This window comes from Podarcis raffonei, chromosome 12, assembly GCF_027172205.1.
Source record: "Podarcis raffonei isolate rPodRaf1 chromosome 12, rPodRaf1.pri, whole genome shotgun sequence".
NCBI lineage: Eukaryota > Metazoa > Chordata > Lepidosauria > Squamata > Lacertidae > Podarcis > Podarcis raffonei.
Window position 1 is genome coordinate 41,145,861 of NC_070613.1, and position 21,414 is coordinate 41,167,274.

Genomic DNA, 21,414 nt, shown 5'->3' on the forward strand with positions numbered 1-21,414 from the left:
GCATGTTATTGTGTAGGACAGAGGTTTTCAACCATTTTGGGGTCCAGGGCTCCCTTGACCAGCTATATTCTTCCTGCAGCACCCCTGTGGGGCTCAGGAGCCCAGTTATGTCACCCCTTTTTGAACCCCTGTGGGGCTCAGGAGCCCAGTTATGTCACCCCTTTTTGAACCCCTGTGGGGCTCAGGAGCCAGCAGCCCCTCAGCCCTTTTTGTATACCCTCCCTTGGGGGTGTTCCCTCAGCCTCCTCTCCTTGGGAGTCCTTTGGGCAGCCTCAGCTGTCTCCCCCTGGTCTTTGAGCTTCCCCTCTGCCCCAAAGAGAGGTGCCTCCCCACACTGCCCTACAAGGGGCCTGAGAAGCACCCCCTGGCCAGCCCCAGAGGCACCATTCCCCTGGGGAGCTTGTAGCCGAGGCTGCTGCAACAAACAGCTGTGGAAGCCTTTGGGGGGCAGAGACATGAGAAGGTATCAGAGGAATAGAGGGAAGGAAAGAGGGACAGAGGCCAATGTTGCCCATGGCACCCCTGACCATCATTCAAGCCACCCCAGGGTGCCATGGCACACTGGTTGAAAACCAGTGGTGTAGGAAGATCTCCCCTTTGACAGTCCTATGACAGCCGATGAAGGGGAAAGCACAGGAGAACTTTGGACCAAGTTTACTGGCATTAATTGTACTACCAGTGTGGTGTCGTGGTTAAGAGCAGTAGACTCGTAATCTGGTGAACCGGGTTCGCGTTTCTGCTCCTTCACATGCAGCTGCTGGGTGACCTTGGTCTAGTCACACTTCTCTGAAGTCTCTCAGCCCCACTCACCTCACAGAGTTTGTTGTGGGGGAGGAAGGGAAAAGAGAATGTTAGCTGCTTTGAGACTCCTTCGGGTAGTGATAAAGCGGGATATCAAATCCAAACTCTTCTTCTACCATCTTCAAATTGTTTACTGGTTGCGTGTCCCATGCGTTGGTCTTTCCATGATTTTGCCCTGAAGCAATGTCAGACGAAATGGCCTAGAATTGAGCTCAGTGGTGGAGAGATGAAGAGCACACAGCATGAGATAAAAATGTTTCCCACATTGTTCTCTCTCCAGATACATCTATAATGGACACAACACACTCCAACTGTTCCTGTTTATTGCCTTGGCTGGAAAATATCACTTTCTCTTGTCGATGGATCCTTCAGGTAATTGAATAACGCTGAATCAATGTTTCTTTTATGCACACTCACATGTTTGTGTGGTTATAAATGGAGAAAATTTCTTCCCAGACTTTTTTCTTGCTCAAGAAACAACAGCAACAACAGCAACAACAACTATACCACCACCACCACAACAACTATACAACAACAACAACTATACTGCCCTATACCCACAGGTCTCAGGGCAGTTCACAGGATGAAATTACAATATAAAAACACGTTGAGAAGATTAATTTGCCATTTGATTTTAATTAGCTTTGTCATATGGCCTGGAGAAGCATTATTTCCCAAATCCATGTACAGTGGTACCTCAGTTGTCGAACGTAATCCGTTCCGGAAGACCATTCGACTTTTGAAACATCCAACAACTGGGGCGCAATGTGCGGTCGCCAAATTCAACTCAGAAAATTGAGAAATGCGCCTCGGAAGCTGTTCGACTTCCAAGGCATGTTCGAAAACAGAAGCATTTACTTCCAGGTTTTTGGCGTTTGAAAACCAAAATGTTCGGCTTCTGCGATGTTCGACAACCGAGGTACCACTGTAATTTAATATGCACACTAGGGAACAGAAGCCTTATATCTGCTTCAGATCTCACAGAAAGAGCGCTAGGTCATGTGCAGGATAGAGTCCATGGTCCGACCACTGTGCACTTCTGCCCCCTATTACTTTCTTGGAGGCTCCACCCATCACATACATAACCCATAGACAAAACAAAAAAAATTTTTTTCCTTCCAGTAGCACCTTAAAGACCAACTAAGTTAGTTCTTGGTATGAGCTTTCGTGTGCATGCACACTTCTTCAGATACACTGAAACAGAAGTTGCCAGATCCTTCTATATAGTGAGAAGGTGGAGAGGGGTATTACTCAGAAGGGTGGTGGGAATGGGTGATTGGCAGATAGCTGTGATGAGCCTGTTGAGGACTCTTAACGACTGCAATAGGTCTTACAGGAAAAAGCAAGGGGTGAGAAGTTGAAAAATGGCTTTGTCATGTATAATGAGATAAGAATCCAATGTCTTTGTTCAGACCAGGTCTCTCCATGGTTTTAAGTTTGGTAATGAGTTGCAATTCAGCAGCTTCTCTTTCCAGTCTATTTCTGAAATTCCTTTGTAGTAAAACAGCTACTTTGAGATCTTGTATAGAATGTCCTGGGAGATTGAAGTGTTTTCCTACTGGTTTCTCTGTCTTGTGATTCTTGATGTCCGATTTATGTCCGTTTATTCTTTGGCGTAAGGTTTGGCCTGTTTGTCCAATATAGAGAGCTGAAGGACACTGTTGGAATTTGATGGCATATACAATGTTAGACGATGAGCAATTAAATAGTCCCGAGATGGTATGTGTGATGTTGTTGGGGCCAGTAATGGTGTTGTCCGGGTGTATGTGGCAGCAAAGTTGGCATCTGTAACTACTACCTATCTGTAGCTACCTATCTGTAACTATAACCCATAGAAATCACTATAATCCAATTGCCTTTGATCAGAACGTAATGATGTTGTTAAAATATTGCTTTAAAACCACGTGGAAACGTCACAGCTGAAGCCCCTTCAGATGTGGTGCAGCCGGCCCTACTGTTAGGGAAAATATGGTGGATGCTTCAGGCAGCAGACACTGGAGTGTGTGGAAGGGCAGCGGCAGCCGTCCCTTCTGAGTTAACTTCAGGCATTCTCCTCTGTTGGATGACAGGACAACCCCAAGCAGTTGTAGAGTCCCATGGATTGTGTGAGCAGCTTCAAGGAACGAAACCTGTAGCCCCTCTGTTGAAATTAGAGTGTGTCCAGTGCTGCTTTTCGGCGGGGGGATGGGATCCAGGGGTACACATACTCCTAAACCATGCATGGCCAAACTTGGCCTGCCAGCTGTTTTGGGACTACAACTCCCATCATCCCTAGCTAACAGGACCTGTGGTCAGAGATGATGGGAATTGTAGTCCCATAACAGCTGGAGGGCCAAGTTTGGCCATGCCTGCCCTAAACATTTTATGAATCTAACAGTAGAAGAAACCAAAATTTTAATTTTTTTAGTTTCTTCTCTAGCACGATGAATCGTCAGTTCCCTTGCTACCCCTGATAGCAGCCTCATTTCTTGTCATGGTGTTTCCCGAGTCTCAGATGGAAATGAGCGTTTAATGTGTGAAGTAGGAGTTGGAATCTAGCACGGTGATTGGTCAGTTTTGTTGTATTTACTGTATTTATTTTCCCCAATTTGAACTATAAAATGGTGATTTTCTTGAGTCAAAATGAGAGTACACTTAAACATTTTGGGGGGGGGGGAGCCCTGAGTGCGGCTATTTGCCAGGAATTTCCCAAAGAAGGTTCTAGAATTGCTTTGAAGCAAGGCAAAAACAGTTAATTGAGACCTTTGGCACCCCAGTCAACATGGCCAATGGTTAGAGATGACGGAATTTGTAGAGCAGCAACTTCTAGAAGGCTAATGATTCTCCTGCCTTGATCTAGAGCAAATTGCTCATAAACTCTCACAACTATTCCAAAATAAGCATTGCTTTATTTGAATTAAAAGGTAAAGGACCCCTGGATGGTTAAGTCCAGTCAAAGGCAACTATGGGGTTGCGGCGCTCATCTTGCTTTCAGGCTGAGGGAGCCGGTGTTTGTCCACAGACAGCTTTCTGGGTCATGTAGCCAGCATGACTAAACCGCTTCTGGCACAAAGGGACACCGTGATGGAAACCAGAGTGTACGGAAATGCCATTTACTTGAATTAAGACACTTGATGGTTTCCATTAGCCATAAGAACACCTATATGTTTTATTTGTTCAACTGAGGCTTAGTACGGTACTTTTCGGAGAATCAGACCTTGAACACTTTTGTCTTACCTGATGCATTACTGAAAAATTATTGGTGATGTGAGTAAAGCACCATTTTCGAGTGCTTTTGGACACATTTGGAAACCACTTTGCCTGAAAGTGTGTTGATGGATGTGCTTTGGAGGGTTTATCTTGTTTTAGTCAAGTGGCATTTTTGCTAGATGACGGCTCCCAGTCTGTTTCATAGCAGCCTTTAGACTTGACCCAGCTTCTGTTACACGTCAGTCAAGGTCCAGGCCTCAACCAGACAAATATTCAGTCTCCAGTTGCTCCTCAGCTCAATGGATACGCTCTGTAATTTTCATTCAATTACTATAATTTGTGCGCTTGAGAAAACCTACATATCTCCAAACTATTTCTATAATGAACTTGAGCATTTTATGGTGATGGTCAAGAATAATACCCAGATATTTTGAAAGCCTGTTTGGAGAGCCTTCTTGCAGTAATCAGTAAGAATCTCTCATTCCTAAACACTCTTTGCTCTTTTTATAGGACAGCAAAGTTGTTGTTGTGTTGTTGTTTTTAAGTACTGTAGTTTATTAAACCTTCAGCAGTTGAAGAAATGCTGTTGAAGAACTATAAGGAAAACAACCAAGTTAGAAAAGGGGGAAGGAACTTGGATCAGAAAGTTGCGGAACTAAAAATTTAGGTGTTGTTAAAAATATACATTATTTGGATTCTTCTTTTCCATTCTAAAAAAATGCACCATTCTGCCATCTTGGAAAGGCCAGAATTTGTTTTTTAAACATTCAAATAGGACTACATAGTGACAGCACTACAAAACAATGTATTATATTAATGAAAAGCTGCAAACATTAATACTGTGTATGTTCTCTTCTTTATTCTCTTTTAGATAGACAAGGGTATTTGCCATAATTTTCTATGTAAATTGAGGAGGGGTTTTGTTATTTATTTATTTATTTATTTATTTGTTTGTTTATTGTTTTTTATTAGTATTATGTTATGACAATAAGTAGCAAAAACATTATATATCAAATATCTTATGTAAAAAAAAAGCAAAACAAGTGAAATATAAAATAATAGAAGGGGGGGGGGAGAAAATACATATTAAAAGGAGTGAGGGACAGCATAACAAAACCTCCAGATTGCCATGAATAAATTAACAGAAAAAATATCACCATTTATTTTGTCATTCCAGAAATGCAAAAAAAAAGGCCTACCTCTCAACAAGTTTGTTTTCAGGATTATTAAATTTTGTGTTTCTCTCATATGCAAGTTTTATTATTAAGATAGGTTTCCTTAACCAATCAATTGTGGTAGGGGATCTTCATTTTTGTGCAATGCATATGGTGACCATTTTGCATGGGGGTTCTGTTCCTGCCCCCCCCAAAAAAGTCGATGGAGCGTGTGTAAGCCTGCCACTGAACTGGTTATGTTCCCTTAAATCTACTTCTGATGTGAATTGCAATTTACGTTTTCAAACAGTTAATACAGTGGTACCTCGGGTTAAGTACTTAATTCGTTCCAGAGGTCTGTACTTAACCTGAAACTGTTCTTAACCTGAAGCACCACTTTAGCTAATGGGGCCTCCTGCTGCTGCCGCGCCGCTGGAGCCTGATTTCTGTTCTCATCCTGAAGCAAAGTTCTTAACCAGAAGCACTATTTCTGGGTTAGCGGAGTCTGTAACCTACAATGTATGTAACCTAAGGTACCACTGTACTATTGCATAGGCAAGGAAGGAGATGCATTTTGGATCTGGCTGAGGTTTCTCGAAGGTGCTCACGTCAAGGCCGCAAAATGCTTAATTCAGCTTTGCAGACCTCGCTGCATCCCAGACTGTATTACTTTTCAACTTCCAGCTGACTTGGTTAACCTTGTCCTTGCGCACGGAAGGAACCTCGCTGTCGTGCTCTGATATAGTGTGAGCTCAGAAAATGCTTGTAACAACTGGCGGGCCTCCAGAACTGTTAATGCGTTTGGCTGTGCAACCTGCTGTGTTTTTGGAAAGTGGGGGAACAGTAAAATGAGGTTACGAAGCACATCCTTTTGCAAACAGCCGGGAAATAGTACTGGCCGAGTGGTTAGGTCACATAGTTGAATCTTTGAAGGCTGTGAGTTCCAACTGTTAATTGGTTCCAAACAGCCCTAATCTATACAGTGAAAATGAGACTTATGGATTGGTCTGGCTGCTGAACAGGATCCTAACCGCATGCACCTTTTTATTATTTTAAAGTGAGGGTGTCAACATAAATAATAGAAGTCAGAATGCCTTACAGGCGGGTGGTTCTGCACAGGAATTAGTTTGGACCTGCATTTATGCATTTTGATGAAGACGGTGCTGCCACTGAGAGATCTGTTTTGTTGTTCCAGAGCACTGCTTCACACCTTCCCTGCAGCAGTTGGGTTTTATTGTATTTACAGTGGTGCCTCAGGTTAAGTACTTAATTCGTTCTGGAGGTCCGTTCTTAACCTGAAACTGTTCTTAACCTGAAGCACCACTTTAGCTAATGGGGCCTCCTGCTGCTGCTGCGCTGCTGGAGCACGATTTCTGTTCTCATCCTGAAGCAAAGTTCTTAACCCAAGGTACTATTTCTGGGTTAGCAGAGTCTGTAACCTGAAGCAAATGTAACCTAAAGCGTATGTAACCCGAGGTACCACTGTATTATGAGTGCAGTGGGCAAATTGGTCTTCTGGCAGCTTATAATAGTTTAGTAGTAGTAGTAATAATTAATAGTACCCAACCCATCAGACTGGGTTGCCCCATCTGGCCGGGCCTCCCCAGCCACTCTTGGTGGCTTCCAACAGAATATTAAAAACACAATAAAAGATCAAACATTAAAAACTTCCCTAAACAGGGCTGCCTTCAGATGTCTTCTAAAAGTCAGATAGTTGTTTATTTCCTTGACATCTGATAGGAGGGCGTTCCACAGGGCCGGTGCCACTACCAAGAAGGTCCTCTGCCTGGTTCCCTGTAACCTCACTTCTCGCAGTGAGGGAACCGCCAGAAAGGCCTCGGCGCTGGACCTCAGCATACTAAAACATGAAACATTAAAAACGTCCCTAAAAGTTGTATAGTATCAGGACTGCATAGCCTTTCTTCTGATTCCTCAGAGCCTGATCCTGTTTTTTCCCATATACACACTATGTATGCTATGCTTACTTTATACTGGGCTGTACCTTAGTTGCAATGAGTGGTGGGCGTGGGAGCTTGCAGAAGACAATAGGGCTGGCCACTTCCCCCCACAATAATTCTAGCACTGATTGGCAGGCCTATTTGTATTAGTTGAAATACTTTGTAGAGAATGTGGGAGTTCAAGCTAATGGGAAGAACGCGCAGGCCGCTTAGTGCGACTTCAATAACATTAGTCCTCCTTGAGTGCTAATTTCTGTTTCAAAGTGCACAAAAGAAATGTTAAAACGTTGCCCACGAGAGATCAAACTGATTATGTCAATACGTAATCTGCTAAACAGCCCCTATGTATATTTTTAGCTTAGAAGATTGGGAGAACATATCAAACGGAAGCCATTCAATGTGTCCTGAAATACAGAACATGTCAATAAAATTTCTAGAAAATATTTGCTGCTTTGTACACGTGAAAGGGATCTAGGGGGCTTAGTAAACCACAAGCTTAACACGAGTCAATAGTGGGATGCAGCAGCGAAAAACCTCCAACCTAATGCTATTCTAGGAGGCATAGACAGAAGTACAGTGGTGCTTTGGGTTACATACGCTGCAGGTTACAGACTCCGCTAACCCAGAAATAGTACCTCGGGTTAAGAACTTTGCTTCAGGATGAGAACAGAAATCGTGCTCCAGCGGCGCAGCGGCAGCGGAAGGCCCCATTAGCTAAAGTGGTGCTTCAGGTTAAGAACAGTTTCAGGTTAAGAATGGACCTCTGGAACGAATTAAGTACCATATGTTCTGGCGTACGACTTTTTATCCCTGGAAAATCACCCCAAAAGTCGGGGGTTGTCTTATACGCTGGGTATACACATTGGGAAGGAGGAGAGGGAGCCGGTGAGCAGATGCGGCCCTTCTGCTGTCGCTCCTCCTCCCTCCCCACAGAAGGGGACACAGAAAGTCCTTCCGAGCGTGGCGCTCGCCTGCCCACCCACCAAACGCCTCGCCTCAGGATGCTACTGCTGCGATGGAAGAGGCAGTGGAGGGGTGCGCGCTCTGCCCCTGGCGGCGCTCAAACTCTATAACTCTAAAATTGAACAGCAAAAGTTGGGGGGGTCGTCTTATACGTCCAGTCGCCTAATATGCCAGAACCTACGGTACTTAACCCAAGGTCCCACTGTATAATGTCTCTATTCTGCTTTGGTCATATCACACCTGAAGTGCTGTGTCCAATTCTGGGCACCACAATTTAAGAAAGATTTTGACAAGAATGTGTGCAGGAGAGGGCAACCAAGATGATCAAGGGTCTGGAAACCAAGCCTTATGAGGAACAGTTGAGGGAACTGGGTATGTTTAACCTGGATAGGACACTGAGAGGAAATATGATAGCCACCTTCAGATATCTAAAAGGTTGCCCCATGGAAGCAAGCTTGTTTTCTCCTGCTCTGGAGTGTAGGATCTGAACCAACTTTTTCTGCCCTCGGTGCTTCTGAAATTATATTATGTATAGCCACATATTCCAGTCACTTGTAAACAGAAGCAAAAAATATAGTTGCCCCTTTTCTTGGGAACCTCCCTCTTCCTCAAAAAAAATTCTGCACTTTTGTGAGTCTCCCTGAGAAAGTTTCCAAAAATGCCCTCTCACTTTGGTGGCCTGAGGAAGTGAGAGAAGACCTCCTTTGCCCAGCCCTTGTAATAACAACAGTGTGGGATTCACACACACACACATGCATTTTTTAAAAAAATATTGTGTTTCAAGGCTCGAGAGAGTTCCCAACTTTGGGACAAGCCTTTTTCCAAGGTGTGAGAAACTGGCGCAGGCTGAAGCAACCTTCTTTAGCTTGCTCACCAATTACCCTGATCACAGGTGCATGTGCCTGTGTGAAAGAAGGTACACTTCTTGACGTGTGCAGCTTAGCTGGTGTGTACACAGACTGTCCACTAACTGCACGTGAATCCAAGTGCAAGAGTACAGCTCCACTATTTGTGCAGCTCAACATAGCGGGAGCTGGCATTTGTCCACAGACAACTTTCCGGGTCATGTGGCCAGCACGACTAAGCCGCCACGGAACACCGTGACGGCAACCAGAGCAGCGCACAGAAATGCCGTTTACCTTCCCGTTGTAACTGTACCTATTTATCTACTTGCACTGGTGTGCTTTCGAACTGCTAGGTTGGCAGGAGCTGGGACAGAGCAACGGGAGCTCACTCCGTCGTGGGGATTCGAACCACTGACCGTCCGATTGGCAAGCCCAAGAGGCTCAGTGGTTTGGTCCCTGGCCCTACTGAATGGTGCAGCAAGACATTTAAACAAATGATGCAGCAGGGAGCGTTGCACCATTTGGGTTTCAAACCAGGCAGCATCGCATCGGTGCTCGTAGGAGATGCTTAAATGTCCCCAAGCACTCCAACAAGCTGATTTTAATTTCCTTAAAGAAGAGACGCCAACCGCTGGTCAGTTATAAGATTTTTTCTTTTTAGAATTCAAGCTTACACAGTAATCTATGCCCACTATAGTCATAATTACATATTAATATCTGCATACAAAAGCTATGTAAAAATTATATTCTTCCCCCAAATATACAAATTTTCTCTTCAGATAGTTTAAAACATTTGTGATCACATATTTTAATATAGCTTAGGCTGAAAAAATATTACCCATCTAGCATATCACTTAACACTGTTTGGAAAACAGAACAGAACAGAACAAAACAAAACATTTTTTTTTAATAATAAAAAAAGATCCTATTCCAGAATTCTCCGTCTTTCAAATAAATTCATGTAACTTCAAACAGCCTCAGGGCATGACTCCAAAACACATAAAGGGCAACTCTAAAACCCACCAGAATCTTTCCTAATTTTATTTTGTAAAGAATATAGTATTATATTGGGGGGGAATGAAGCCATTTTGAGGAATTTAAAATTAAGAACATAAAGAAACAAGAGGGGAAATTACTCATTCATGCCCTGATATGATCTTATCCAACACTAGTGTAATTAAATAAAGTGTCTTTTTAATGTTTAACATTGTGCTCAGTAATTTACATCAATTCAATCCACACCGCGATGTAGATTTACATTTGATTGTCTTGTGCATAAATAAGGGTTCGCTTTTAAAAGTTAGGTAAACTGTGCAAATAGACAGTCACAAACAGCTTATTACTTGCACAATATTGCTTTTGAAGGCGACATCGTTGAATGTGGATCAATACACACAAGCAATGCAGACTCTCTTTGCATTTGCTAACATTTATACAACACAGTAAAAACTTTGTGAGAAAAGGCCATACCTTTTTTGTCACTGTGATTTTTTAAACTTTATTTTTTTAAAAAGCAACATTATTTTTGTTTTTAAAATAAATGTGCTCGCTTTGTTTTAAATATTTTACGTGGAAAATAAACCTCTACCGCTCTAGGATATCGTGTCTCTATAAAAATTTATATAAGGGTCATATCGTAGTAGTATCAAAAGGGAGTATCTGATAAATCTAGTTATTTGAATAAAGTTACAATAATAACAGGACAAACCAAAACTTCTCGCATAGGTCTTTGCTGTCTCCAGAGTTGCAAAAAGGCAGGCGAAGAAAACTTGCTTGTTAACGTAGCATATCTCAGGGCACAGTGTCTTTGCAATATTTGTCTCCCAAACCTCTCAACGACCGTGCGAGGCAAGGGGCAATTCTGGAATATAAGGCTGAGAGACAAGTGACTTGCCCAAGGTCACCCAGTAGGTCCTTAGCAGAGCGGGAAAATGTTGGTGAACCAAACAGTCTAAAATTCTTATCACCTAGATGAGGGACCGAGAAACTTCAGCCTTTCGCTTGTGGATGGACTCCAGCTCCCATTGTTCTTGACCACTGGCTGTGCTATCTGAGGCTACTGGGAGCTGGAGTCCGTGAACATCAGGAAAGCCAGCGATTCCCCAGCCCTGACCTAGACCAAACTGACTTTTTCAAACAAAGCAAAAAATGGATGCGTCTTCCCTGGTTTTGATTCTCATTGCTGACAGTGGGGGAAAGGGTTAGCCTTGCAAGCTATTTCTGAAAACCATAAGACTGGTTGGTTTTGCTTATGATTTATGCAGCGAGAAGAAGTCCGTATGACACCTACAAGTTAAGAGTTCCATAGCATAAAGATAACATCACTAGCAATGACACGCTCCTCTTGCAGTCAGTAGCTTTGTCCAGGCAGATTCCGGAAGAGTAATCTTCCTTTCAATAATCCCGTTTTGATTTTGCTTCTCCTTTTCTGTGCTCCGCTCTGCGATGGAGTGATTATTTAGCACAAAGATAAAATCACAAATGTCCAATGTCTAAATTCCGACATCTGTATTTTGGCACAGTGTTATTACTTTTAAGAAACTGCTATCTCACCATATAAATACATTGTCAAGAAATTACAGAACTCAGTTGCAACACAAACCCAGTGCAGCTTAAACATCTGTTTGTTTAGAGCAAGAAATAGTAAAGATGACACTTTTTTTTAATAAGGAGTTTTTTTTCATATAGAGAACACTCCACTTGCTACTATACCTAGAGCAGAAAGCAAAATTGAGAGCCATGTGGCACTGTCAACAAGCAGAAATAAACGCTGTGCAGTGTAAAAAATCATCGTTGTTGTGTTCTGCCAAAAGGCTCAACCCACACAGAAAAAATACTGGGTGTAGGATTTGCCACTATGAGTAGTCGGTTCTGAAATCTACCCAAGACGCTGGCCATGATTTGATAAAACCTTATAGTTTAACAACCTTGGCAGGACTGAGGACTATGTTCGTTTTTTGAAAAAATACCCCATACATATTTAAACAAACTAAGGACTCAAACATAGGTCCCAATTCTGCTCTCTCTCCCTGGTGTAAATGAACAGTGAAATCGCTGAAAAGCCTGTGGAGCTACAAATGTAAAAACCGGAGTGACTGAAATAAGGATTTAACACCCTTACATTTTGCTAGACCGTCTCCAAAGTACAAAATGGCTATCGAGTTGTGATTGATGACTTGATGGTAACTTAAGTGAATTGGGCTGCACTTACCTAGTGAGTCCCATTGAATTAAGTAGGACTTACTTCTGAGTAGATATGCTTAGAGTTGCAGCCTTAAGTGTCTCTGAAGCATAGTGTGCATTGCTAACCAACTACCACTTAACGTTTTTGTCTAAAAGGTGCTTTAGAATACTGAGTAACAAAGAACTGGTGACCTATGATGTTGGACAGTAGTCCTAAAGTGCCACCTGCAGCTTTGTGTCTCCCGTTCTCATCCATGATGGGAAATGCTCCATATGAACAAGGGATTCCTTGTTGCAAATGGCAGAAAGGGTGTTCCTCCGCCCTTAGAAAACAATGGGAAAGTTGTGGAGCTGGATGTGCAATGGGGCCAGTTGGCTGGGCTGGAAGGCTTCTTCTCTCTGGCAGAAGATGCTTTTCCTCCACTGCAAAGGAACCTTTGGGTACATCCCTCCAGAGTGTGATGACTATTTTCTTTGGAGAAAGTATTAAAAGTCAGATTGGGACTTTGGGCCAGAGTAGGTGAGCCCCAGTGCTTTCCCCCCTAAAATAATGTTTAGCGGTACTCTCATTTTGACTCAAGAAAATCACCATTTTATAGTTCAAATTGGGGAAAATAAATACAGTAAATGGACAAAAGTACAAAGGTTCACAAAATGTTTCGGGGTATGCGTACCCCTGCGTACCGCCAGGAAAAAAGCACTGGTGAGCCCCATAAATTGATCTTTCAGGCTGTAAGCCTATACCTACTTGACATAAGAGCAGGGGCCATCAAACTGAATGGGACTTGCTGGCGAGTAAACATGCATATGGTTTCAGCATTAATTTATTAGTGGGCTGGGAGAGGTTGGAAGGCAGAAAATGTGAGCAGGGTCACGTTTTACCCTGCACCCTGACCTAAACTGGCCACCCACAAGCCGCTGCTTGCACCGTTATGGAAAATGCGCATACTGGACAGTAAAACCTCAGTTGTTGAACGTATTCCATTCCGGAATCCCGTTTGGCTTCCGAAACGTTCCAACAACGGAGGCATGGCTTCCGATTGGCTGCAAGAGCTTCTTGCACTCAAGCTGGAGCCACGACGGATGTTCGGCTTCGAAAAACGTTAAAAAACCAGAACACTTCTGAGTTTTCAGCGTTTGGGAGCCAAAACGTATGATAACGGAGGTGCTCGGGAACTGAGGTTTGACTGTACTTATATACCGTATTTTTCGCTCTATAAGACGCACCAGACCACAAGACGCACCTAGTTTTTGGAGGATGAAAACAAGAAAAAAAATATTCTGAATCTCAGAAGCCAGAACAGCAAGAGGGATCGCTGCACAGTGAAAGCAGCAATCCCTCTTGCTGTTCTGGCTTCTGGGATAGCTGCGCAGCCTGCATTCGCGCCATAAGACGCACACACATTTCCCCTTACTTTTTAGAAGGGAAAAAGTGATTCTTACAGAGCAAAAAATACGGTACTTTGCCCACTAATATATTGCCCACTAGGATCAAGAGGGTGAAAGGCAGGAAGCCAGCAGTAGGCAGATCAAGAGCCAATGACAGGTGGAGCCAACTAATTTTGGTTTTGTCCCCATCCTCCTCCCTGCTGACTCTACAAGGCAGAGGCGGACTTGTAGGAGCCTAAGGTGGAGGAAGCAAGTAGCCGAGACCAGCCCCTGGACCGGTTGTAAGATAGAAGACATGCAGGTCTTCTTGCAGGAACTGAGATTGATGGGGCAGCCGTCCCATTTGGTAATGGAGCAGCCTCCATGGCTAATGGCTCAAGCAAGAACCAGGAAGTGCGATTTTGATCAAGAAAATGCCAAATGGTTCTCATCTTATTACCCTGGGGCTACTTTTAAAAGATGAGAAGGGAGAGAGTTGTCTTTGTGTGTCTGGGGCGCTGAAGCCTTTCAAGAAAAACAGCTCTTGACTAAATGGCTTTAAGGATGCACCCAGACCCAAAATGCTTGCCGTATTTCATTTCACGTTACTCTTTTGTTCCCTATTAATCCAGTTTTAAAATTTACATGTTTCCTCCGCGTGCAGGATTCTCTGAATTGGGGACTCAAGTCTTTTAAATTTATATTAAGCAACGCTGAATTCAGATGATTATGCCACACGTTCCCCACATGCGCTTGATGATATGTGCTGAGAAATGGGAAGAAACAGGGAAACTTCCAAGACAGGACTGTGAAGTGCCTGCATTTCTGATATCATCAACTGCCCAGTTTAGCATCTGCTAAAAGAATTTGGCAAGGCCAAGGAGGAGTTGGGGCATCATGATGGAAATTCAGCATAAATGCTTGATTCTGTAGGGTTAGGGAAGGTACAAGTCCTCCATCTATACTGCGCATGGCCAAACTTGGCCCTCCAGATGTTTTAGGACTACAATTCCCATCATCCCTGACCACCGGTCCTGTTACCTAGGGATCCCAAAACATCTGGAGGGCCAAGTTTGGCCATGCCTGATGTACTAATCATGGGTGGTTTTCTGCTTTACTAACAGTGCAGTGCTATACATGTCTACTCAAAAGTAAGTCCTATTGCATTCAGTGGGGCTTACTCCAGGTAACTGGGCACAGGATTGCAGCCTGAGGTTATGTTTTGTATAAAATATGCCAGGAAAGGTTTACAGACCATGGGAGGCAATAACCATGAGGAAGGTATCAGCAGCCCATGGTCCGGAGGACACCTTAAGTACTGCTCCCCCACATCTATTTCCATAGGCCTTGCAAGCAAGATGGATGTTTGTGTAGATTGAACTGCAGCACTTTCAAACTCCACTAATCTCCTTATTAAGTAAGCTGACGAGGGCCAGTTCCAACCTGCGATGTATTTGCCTGTAATATTTGTAAAGCAGGTATTTGACAAGACACATTTATCTGGGCAGATGGTTGATCTATTTTGAATTTGTTCATCTTTTGGAGAAAAAAAATTCCCTGAGTTGATCCAATTGAATTTTTGGATAAGCATTTTCAAACGACTTAAGCTGGTGAAAGAGACCAGGTGAAGCTTACTTTGAAACTTTGCATATTCTTATGCTATCAGAAGCTTATGAAACAAAAGGCATCACAAAAGCTCGCAATTGTCTCTTTTATGGCAACAACCGTCCCTCTGGAGACAGGTGATATTAGGTTCTGTAGACATATCTGGCACCCGAGAGAATATTATGCAACCTCTTGGATGCCTCATTCATGAATTGATCTATGTTAACACTTTTCACTATGGATGTGGGTTATTACTCTTGCAGTAATAACTTTTATAATGACTTTTGTTTTGCAGCAGTTAAAAAACAAAAGGAATCAACGTGATGCCTTTGTTTCTTCTGTGACTATTTAGGAGCCTCTCATTCTCCACCCCCACCCCCAAATTCATATAGACTGTGAAAAATATATACGGCATGTTTAGGCATTTGCTAACATGGATCACAACCTAACCTAAGTCATTGAAATCAGTGAGTTTAAGCACACCTAACTCTGTATTGGATTGCGGGGCCATGGACTTGATTAATGTCCACCATGTGATGACACAGTTTGGTGCATGAGCACTCAAAAGACTTCCTTTGCTAATGGAATGAAGCATGGCTGATAAGAACTCTACCGTTCTCGTTTTGTCCACAGTGAAAGTCTTCCTGAGTACAGAATTTTTCCAGAGTATACAATGGTGCTCTGGGTCTAGACTTCTAGCGATTGTTCTGGGCCGAAATGGCTCCCAAGGGTTTGTGGAATTGTCTCCTTCTTGCAACAGAAGACGTAACACATGCTGCTTCTGGAACTGATGTTGATTGATTGCCAAAGCAGTTTGCTATGTGGCGTGGGAACTGCTGTTTCAGAAGTCCAGGCACTAAGCCCTGCTGGCTGCGGCATGGACTAGATTCACGTTTCCTGGGGTCCTTGCCCTGGGTTACAGTCACCATGAGAGTGATTGTAGACAGGCAGTGAAAGGGTCTATCGCCTTTGTTACTTACTGATATGTGAATGCACAGGGTAGTATGGAAGGATTCAAAAAGCGTACTTTGAGAATAAGCCTAACAGGGAAATGAAAAGAAAAGGGGGGGGGGAGGGCCTGCCTAATGCCTCATATAAAAAATGAGAGCAGTTCACAGCAAATAAGTTAGATGTACCAGGAACTGCATTTCTAGTCTGTTTAAATATCACCATCAGAACAGCCCCACGTGCACTGATTCTTGATTAACAGAATACAGCAGCAGGAGAGCTTGTCCTGCACAGTTTGGTACTAATATATCAGAGGGAAAGAATTGTTTTCAGGGAAGGGGGAGAAAAAAGGAAAATCAAGTCTAAAATGCAACCCATTATCTTAACTAGGGAAAAGGATGAAGTGTAAAGGGCTTGGTTGGCGTAACTTTTAAAGCTGTTTTCCCTTTATGGTCAGTTGTATACAGATTTCTATAAAAGGAGAGACAGTAGTCATTTCAACTACTCTGTGGTCACATCTAGACCACACATTAAAAGCACACGGCTTTCCCCAAAGTATCCTGGAAGTGTAATTTACCTCTCACAGAGCTGCAATTCCTAGCACGCTTAACAAACTACAGTTCCCAGGATTCTTCAGAGGAAGCCATGTGGATCAAATACACGGTGTGGATGTGACCCGTGAATTTAGCCCACCCCTGCAAATGACTTTTGAATCTGGGTCTCGGAAAAGCATTCAGACGACCCATTTTCACCTCAAGATTCCGCCCACAATGTCAAAAAGGCCACTAGGAATGGATAGCAAGTCCCTACTGTGGTTGTGGGAATGGTCATTAAATTGCTGGAATGAAGTTGTAGAGTCTTAATTACAAATACAACAAATGCATTTGTACTTTAGGGCTGTGTCTATTTCTCTTGCCTACGTTTCCGGGAGTAGCCAACATGGCCCCTTCTAGATGTCACGGACTCCAGCTCCCATCATCCCTGACCAGTGGCCATGTTTGCTGGGGCTGATGAGAGTTGTGATCCACAACAACTGGATGCCACCATGTGGGCTGCCCCTGATTTATATGCTTGAGTTTTCAGAGAAATTCTGACTCTTCCTTTAAATTCTCCCAATTCAGAGTCACAGAAGTCATCAGACATGCAGAAAGTGCCCGCACACACTCAGAAATGCCTTATTCAAATCGTGTGTGCCTATGGGTTTTCTGCATCTATAGAAATTAATGAAGTAGCCCTTGCAGCAGGGATGGGGAAGCTGTGCCCTCCATTTGCTGCTGGGTGCCAACTCCTATCAGCTCCAGCCACCATGGCCAAGGGTCTTCTGGAGGACCACCACAAGTTCCCCATCCTCAATTTACAGGGGGATATTTCTGGTGTGCCTATCAGAGTTCCTGCACTCATAAGAAATGAATGGATCGAGCCCAAAACTATCAGGTTTCTCCCGCTCCTCCCCAAAAGCCTGGATGATTAATACAGTCGTACCTTGGTTGTTGAACAGAATCCGTTCCTGAAGTCCATTCGACTTCCGAAAACGTTTGAAAACCAAGGCACGGCTTCCGATTATAATATAATAATAATACTTTATTATTTATACCCCACCCATCTGGGGTATAAATTGGCTGCAGGAGCTTCCTGCACTCAATCGGAAGCCGCAGAAGCCCCGTCGGACGTTCAGGTTCCAAAGAACGTTTGCAAACCGGAATACTCAGCATTCGGGAGCCAAAACATTTGAGAACTAAGCTGTTTGAAAACCAAGGTACGACCATAAGCAATTTTCCCTATTTAGCAACATGAAGTCAAATTTGTTTTAGAAGACTTGGGGCAATGTAGGTTCCAAATGTCAGTTCTTATTCTAGTAGGTGTGACTTTCGTTCACACATCCCAATAAAATATGGAAAATAGAAACAAACAAAGGACTTTCCGCACATTTTGGAGCACTGACCTATTAGGGTTTTTTTTAAAGGATTTAAAAATACAAAAGGTTTTATTTATTTACTTGTAAGATACCCATTCTGATCTCAAAGCAATGATGGCAATTATGGAAGTCTTTGGCTAAATTAAGATGCACTCTCTTAAGAACTACTAAAAACCATGGTTGCAATCAGGTGAAAGTTAGGCATGGTTAAGTCCTATCGATTTCAGCTGGTACTTAGGCGAGCCTAACACTTGCTAGATTGTAGCAAATACCTCGTGTCCTGAAAGTGAGATAATACTGTACAAAATATGGCAGAATTAAAAAATATAAAGATCTGAGTATCTATTTGTTTCTCTACTAGTTCAGCTTATTTTCCCACCTCTCTCCAAGCAGTGATGAGTGTGAGCTTATGAGCACCTGAATGCTGGTGAATGAAACGGATTCATTTGTATTCCCAATGTCAAACTTTCAAAGGATTCACATCAAAAGGACACACACACACACACAAATGCAATTGTCACAAGTACCCGCATTGAAGGGAGATCATCAATCGTGCCTATCAAAAATAATCCTCCAAACAAAAAACAAGGTGGAACAAAATGGAAATGGACACACAAAAAAAGAAAGAGAGAAAATACTAGGCAATGGAATGAAATGACAGACACCCAGTAGTGCTATAGGATTTTCGAGAACCTCTCCAGTCTTTTTAATCCTCAAAAACTTCCAGGAACAAAGGGGGAAAGAGTTCTGTTGGGCATTCCACCTTCATGTGCAGGAAGCGGCTAGCATGACAGGCGCCAATCATTCGTAGGTCCGTCACTTTCATCAGCAGTTTTGGCCAAAAGTGTGCAATGTGATGCTTTCTGTAATTAATGTAGTGTTCAAATGCCAGGAGGAAGCCCTCTTGGCACTTTTCTATTCTCTCGACGCTGACAAGACCCGGACGATCTGCATAATTTAGACGAAAGGCACAAGTTATTTCCTTACATCCACCCAGGACTACTTAAACAGTACCTTCTGCAGAGCTCAGTCAAATTTTAAGGAATTGATATTGCTCAGTGGCAGGTTCCCACAGTATTTCCCAATGCAAGTTGAGCCTGACGCAGCTTCCTTGAAGCTTCAGAGAACCAGTGTAAGGTAGTGGGTTGTCTCTTGGGCAAAACATAGGGCTAGAACTTGGGAGCAGTTGCCAATTGAGAATTTTACCTTATATGTTTTGGTAAAACAGTGGTACTTTGGTTTTCGAACGTAATCTGTTCTGGAAGACCGTTCGAGTTCCGAAACGTTCAAAAACAGCCGACAGCTAGGCCTCCAGAGCTTGCACTCAGCAGAAGCTGCGTGGCATGTTTGACTTCTGAGACACGTTCTAAAACGGAAGTACGGTATTTACTTCTGGGTTTATGGCGTCCGAAAACTGAAATGTTCGACTTCTGAGACGTTTGAAAACCGAGGTACTGCTGTATATGTGCACACTAGGCTTAATTTTGCTCTCCCCATATTTATTTCCCTAGAGAAGTACTCTAGGAAGTCAGTGTGGTGTAGTGGCCAGAGTGTAAATTACTAAACTATTTTCATACTCACCTGAAGACATCAGCAGTACCGCCTGTAGGAGAGCGACTTCCGTGTCATCTAGGTTGAATGATGACAATGACATGCCCAGGTCAAAAATGGCATCTGATACAACTCCAAGACCCCCATTTTTCAGCTGGCCCCTGGTCACCGCCATCTCCCCATTCAGGGTCAAAGTCTCACTCTCGGGGTCATAGCGAACTGCTGCTCTGAGGGACATAATCTCCATGCAACAACCTTTCAGAAGGATGATCTGGTCTTCACATGGCAGCTGCGGGGAATGGCAAGTGAGAATCAGTTTTCCTGCACTTAAGTGAAAGGGCTTCTCCAAACTCTAAAAAGTGAAATAAATATTGGCACCACCCCTGTATGCAGTTTCCTTTCATTCCTTCCCTTTATCACTTCCTTTGAAGTGGTCACTAAAACCTGCCGAGAGAGTATTCTTAATAATGTCATCCACATGCCACCTTCAAAGAAGTCATTGTCATTTTTCACCCTTCACTGAGACTTGGGGATTACTGGAGAGTCAAGATGGGATAGGTATACATTCGAAGCAGTTTAATTTATTATTACTATTTTGATGATGATGATGATTGTATAATTAATAAATCACTATCTATTACAGTAATATTATTGCAATGTGTCATACTTGGGGCTGCTTTTGAAAACAGCAGCTCACTCAGAAATCAGCAGAATTCATATTAGACCAAATCTGGCACAACTGCACTAGCTACCGTTTTAGTCTCTTAAGCCCAATTCAAAATGTTGGGTTTCGACCCATAAAGTCTTAGATGGCTCAGGACCTCAACAACTGCCTCTCCCCACATAAACCAGCCTGGAACCTGCGATGATCATCGGAGGTCCTTCTCTGTGTGCCTCACCTGAGGGACATGAGAAATGGCCTTCTCAGTGGTGGTTCCCCACTTATGGAACGTTCTCCTTTGGGAAGCACAACTGGTGCCATCTTTGTCTGGTTTTAGGTGCCAGGCAAAAACATTTGCATTTAGGAAGGCCTTCGGTCCTTAATTGAGAGGGTAACTAGTTATGTTGCCTGCCTTTTTATTGGGCTTATCCTTTGATGTGAGGTGGGTAGGATATGTATCTTTTATATATATTTATGGATTTGCACTTTAAATCTTGTTTTACTGCTGCTTTTATAATTGGTTTTAATGTTGCTTGCTACTTTTATTATTATTATGTAGGTTGCTTTGAGACACTTTGGTGTAAAAGGCTAATAGAAGTAATTAATAATAATAATGTGAATGACCCAGCAATGGTACATACTTGTGTTATACAACCGCTATAACCATCTTTGTCCCCCACAAAACCTTCAGCCCATTGGCCAATGTAAATTCGAACCCTTCAAGGTAGGAGGCCTGCTTGTTATTAGTTCTGTAGCACTATTAAATCACCAGTAGTCCATAACATAAAGTAGTTATGGAAACAAAAATCTGTTCCATTTTGGCTTCAGTTACTAAGTTATTTTATTTTTAAGTCAAGTTGAGAGGTGTGTGTGTGTGTGTGTGTGTCTGTCGGTGGGGTTGGGAGTCGTTATTTATAGTACTGACACAGTGATTACATTTAATCTCGACAAAAAAAAAAACCTTCTGAGTGGGCGAAGAGATCATGGCTTAGCAGAAGTGAAAGCAATGTTCCAGGGGCCGAATGGTTTTTGAAAAATGTAGTCTGCCTGCAAAGGAAAATTGACACTTGATTGTAATGTCATCTTTTCCCCGCCTCAGCTGCCAGCTTTAAGTGTAGAGTATCTGACTCATAGGGAGAGTGACTGATGCTACTGCTAAGAGGAAGGTACACTTGGCAAATCCACACCGTGATCAACTCCCACCCAGAACCCAATGTCCCCACTGTGGAAGGATGTGTGGATCCAGAACTGGCCTCCACAGTCACTTACGGAC

General features: G+C 43.0%; 1 protein-coding gene and 1 long non-coding RNA gene across 6 annotated transcripts in view; one reads left to right on the forward strand and one right to left on the reverse strand.

Moving 5' to 3' along the window:
* LOC128424130 (uncharacterized) overlaps nt 1–21,414 on the forward strand; it is a 32,588-nt gene that overhangs the window by 9,217 nt on the left and 1,957 nt on the right. The window contains exon 2 of the long non-coding RNA XR_008332928.1: nt 1,082–1,173. This is a non-coding gene — a long non-coding RNA (uncharacterized LOC128424130). The remainder of the gene's footprint in view (nt 1–1,081; nt 1,174–21,414) is intronic.
* Nucleotides 17,988–21,414, reverse strand: part of THRB (thyroid hormone receptor beta) — a 179,263-nt gene continuing 175,836 nt past the window's right edge. For all 5 annotated transcript variants that reach the window (XM_053409988.1, XM_053409989.1, XM_053409987.1 and 2 more), the window contains 2 exons: nt 19,511–19,769; nt 17,988–18,877 (listed from right to left, as the gene is read on the reverse strand). In XM_053409988.1, coding sequence (XP_053265963.1) covers nt 18,636–18,877; nt 19,511–19,769 — 501 coding nt within the window. In that variant the 3' untranslated portion in view covers nt 17,988–18,635. The remainder of the gene's footprint in view (nt 18,878–19,510; nt 19,770–21,414) is intronic.